The sequence below is a fragment of the Eretmochelys imbricata genome, chromosome 2, assembly GCF_965152235.1.
Source record: "Eretmochelys imbricata isolate rEreImb1 chromosome 2, rEreImb1.hap1, whole genome shotgun sequence".
NCBI lineage: Eukaryota > Metazoa > Chordata > Testudines > Cheloniidae > Eretmochelys > Eretmochelys imbricata.
The window spans coordinates 67,780,818-67,784,133 of NC_135573.1; the positions used below are offsets into that span (position 1 = coordinate 67,780,818).

At 43.2% G+C, this 3,316-nt stretch overlaps 1 protein-coding gene across 1 annotated transcript; it reads left to right on the forward strand.

The window, feature by feature from the left end:
* The first annotated feature begins 1,103 nt into the window (after positions 1-1,103).
* MOS (MOS proto-oncogene, serine/threonine kinase) lies at positions 1,104-2,153 on the forward strand. The gene has a single exon (XM_077808995.1). It carries the CDS (start codon positions 1,104-1,106, stop codon positions 2,151-2,153), a length of 1,050 nt encoding a protein of 349 aa, XP_077665121.1.
* Positions 2,154-3,316: the final 1,163 nt, after the last annotated feature.

Here is a 3,316-nt window from a genome sequence, read left to right on the forward strand (position 1 = left end):
ACCAGTGGTTCTAGAACTTTGAGCTTGAGGCGTTCCTGACTTTGTGCCCAAGGACACAGAGCGGGGAGCCAGCACAACTGTATCCTAAGAGAAATGATTTTTTCTTTCTTTTTCAATTATAGTTTTTTGTTCATTTTATTGTATTTATTAACTATAATTCTGGGTAGGTATTGTTGTTTTATTTTCCTGCTAGAGCAGCTACAGTAACTTCTCCAACTTATTTACTACAGAGGATCTAGAAATAAAACATTTATCATCCCACTGAGCTGACAGGGTGGGATGAAATGTTATGGGGGAACTAGAGGGAATTACTATTCATTTATTATTTACTACTTATAAATAGATGAAACATTACAACATTTTGCTTTTACCCAGATATTATCCTTGTCTCTCTCTGTACTGACTTGGGCATCCAAGTAATTTTGTTTTGTACCAGTTATATTTAGGTGGCAACTAATCATTCTCTTAACAAACTAATCAATGGTTTTAGAGTAGCAGCCATGTTAGTCTGTATCCGCAAAAAGAACAGGAGTACTTATAGCACCTTAGAGACTTTTGTTAGTCTCTAAGGTGCCACAAGTACTCCTGTTCTTTAAGCTAATCAATATTAGCTTTCTCAGTTTCAACTGCTTCCGCCAGTAACAGCTGTGAGGTATTTAATGCACATGGTGACTATCATTCTTGCCTACAGTGAAATATTTTACTTGATCACTGTGGTCCATTTACTCTTGGAATATTTTCTAATGACATTCAGTTGGGGATTCTTTAAATAACATTTTATCCTGTGATGAGAAATGATACAAAAGGCAGTACCCCATAAAGTGAGTTAACATATTTTAGCCTAAACCCCATTTGTATCAAGGAGCTTTCTTCAAAAGCCTAGATTTAAATGCAATTTGCTTTCAGTGTTGGAGAAAAATGTTTGCAGCTGAAACTGATTCGGGTTCAGCTACCTGGTGACAGATGCAGCTCATTTGGAGAGTCAGAGAGAGCATAAAAGAGGCTCTGGAAAAAAACTACTTAGCTCCTCTTTTTCAGGAGGCTCTCAGCCTGTCTTTGTTTGTTATTATTAACGCAGCCCCTGTTCTTATTCTCAACTCACTATGCCATCTCCTATCCCTCTTAATCGTCTCCTGCCCCTGGAGTTTTCCCCCTCTGTGGACCTGCGGCCCTGCAGTAGTCCTTTGGCATTCCCTGGAAAAGGTGGAAAACTCTTCTTAGGGGGAACTCCTTCACCGAGGGCTCGTCGGCTGCCTCCACGCCTGGCCTGGTGCTCTATAGACTGGGATCAATTGTGCCTACTACAGCCCCTGGGCTCTGGGGGCTTTGGGTCCGTCTACAAGGCCACCTACCATGGGGAGACAGTGGCTGTGAAACAGGTGAAGAAGTGCAGCAAGAACCGGCTGGCATCACGGCAAAGTTTCTGGGCTGAGCTGAATGTGGCCCGCCTACACCATGACAATGTGGTACGTGTTGTAGCTGCCAGCACATGTGCTCCTGCCAGCCAAGACAGCCTGGGCAGCATAATAATGGAATATGCGGGCCGCACTACCCTGCACCATGTCATCTATGGCACTAGCTGCCTGCAGGGAAAGGGAGAGGATGATGGGGGTGGATGTGGCAGAGAACCCCTAAGCATAGCTGAGTCCCTGGGTTATTGCTCTGACATTGTGACTGGCTTAGCCTTCCTCCACTCACAGTGTATTGTGCACCTGGACCTGAAGCCTGCTAATGTGTTAATCACCGAGCAGGGTGTGTGTAAGATTGGAGACTTTGGGTGCTCCCAAAAGCTGGAAGACAGTGTGTCCCCAGGTCCCCAGCTTTACCAGCAGGGGGGCACATATACCCACCGTGCCCCTGAACTCCTCAAAGGGGAGAAGGTCACCCCCAAAGCAGACATCTACTCTTTTGCTATCACCTTATGGCAAATGGTGTCCCGCGAGCAGCCTTATTTGGGTGAGCGCCAATATGTGCTCTATGCTGTGGTGGCCTATAACTTACGTCCATCTCTGGCCGCTGCAGTCTTCTCCGAGTCCGCCTTGGGCCGAAGACTTGAGACTGTCATTTGCAGCTGCTGGAGATCTGATGCAGAGGAGCGTCCCAGCGCAGACCTGCTTCTTCAAAGCCTCCACTCCCTGCAGGATAGACTGTAGCAATGTAGCAGATTCTGCAGTGTCTTTTTCTTTTTCTCCCCCCCCCCCCCTTTTATTGCTGACTTTTTTCCTTTTTTGTGTGTGTGGCTGCATTAATGTGTTGTGGATCTGACCCTTGTTTCTTCCAAAGGGTTTAAAAAAAAACTACCTGTTGTGAAATTTCTATAAATAAAGTGATTAAACCCAGCTTGGTCAGTGTTGAAGAAAAGAATGGAGGTAAGACTGTCTGAAATGAGTTTGCTGTCCTGAGACTGGGCTCTGTCCTGCCTTGCTCAGGAGAAACTAGAGAATGAATCTGGGCTTCTAGTCTGTTTCAAACTCTGGTTTTCGAGGGGTGAAGTATAAAGGTGTATGAAGTCCTCATTGTCATCTCTCTTTTTTTTAAAAGGCATTTTAAAAATGCCTCAAACTAGAGTGATGGGAGTCCTGTAATAATCTGGTTAACTATTCCCAAAATGTGCGATTGGGGCAGCATTTTAAATTGCCTCAAAGAAATTTCCTGTATTTGCATATTAGTGGTCTTCCTTTTCATTCCTAATTTCCCCAAACAGATATTGATCCTACATCCTATGAGCAGATGTACAGAGAACAAAGAAACATTGAGGATAATTGAAATCTCTCTTCCTCCACTTCCCCAAATGTTGCCTCATTTTATGTGAAATGGATTAGGACTAAAGATATTGTGTAGCTTGTGTCCCTGTTTAGCAATCTCACAATGAAATAAGGTGGGTTTTTCATCAGTCTAAGCTTTTAAAGGTAAGAAACGGACTCTATAAATGCTGTATTAGCAAGTGTATTGGGTTAAGAAAAAGATGCAGCATTGCCAGCTGTTATGGTGAATCTATCTGTATTTTATGGTTTACTTAAAGCACCAGCCCCTGGAGTCATCGGAGCTTTCACACATTTAAAAAGAGTTAGTTTCTAGTCACCATGCTGCAGAGAGAACCTGGATAATGTAAACCCTAAAGCCTTAAAAAACTGAAAGGAAATAAGATTCCCAACATTTTAAAAGCCAAACTTATGACTTGGGGGCCTGACTCTCAGCTTTTGAATACTTAGGGTTGTTTTGGCACTAAGGAAGACATTTAGAACAGCTGGGGAAAAAGATGCCCTAACAATATTAACATTTTTAATGATGATATTCTAATTGAGAAACTACTACC

Excerpts from the sequence above, each read along its gene's own strand:
- MOS (XM_077808995.1), top strand. The coding sequence starts at position 1,104 with ATGCCATCTCCTATCCCTCTTAATCGTCTCCTGCCCCTGGAGTTTTCC.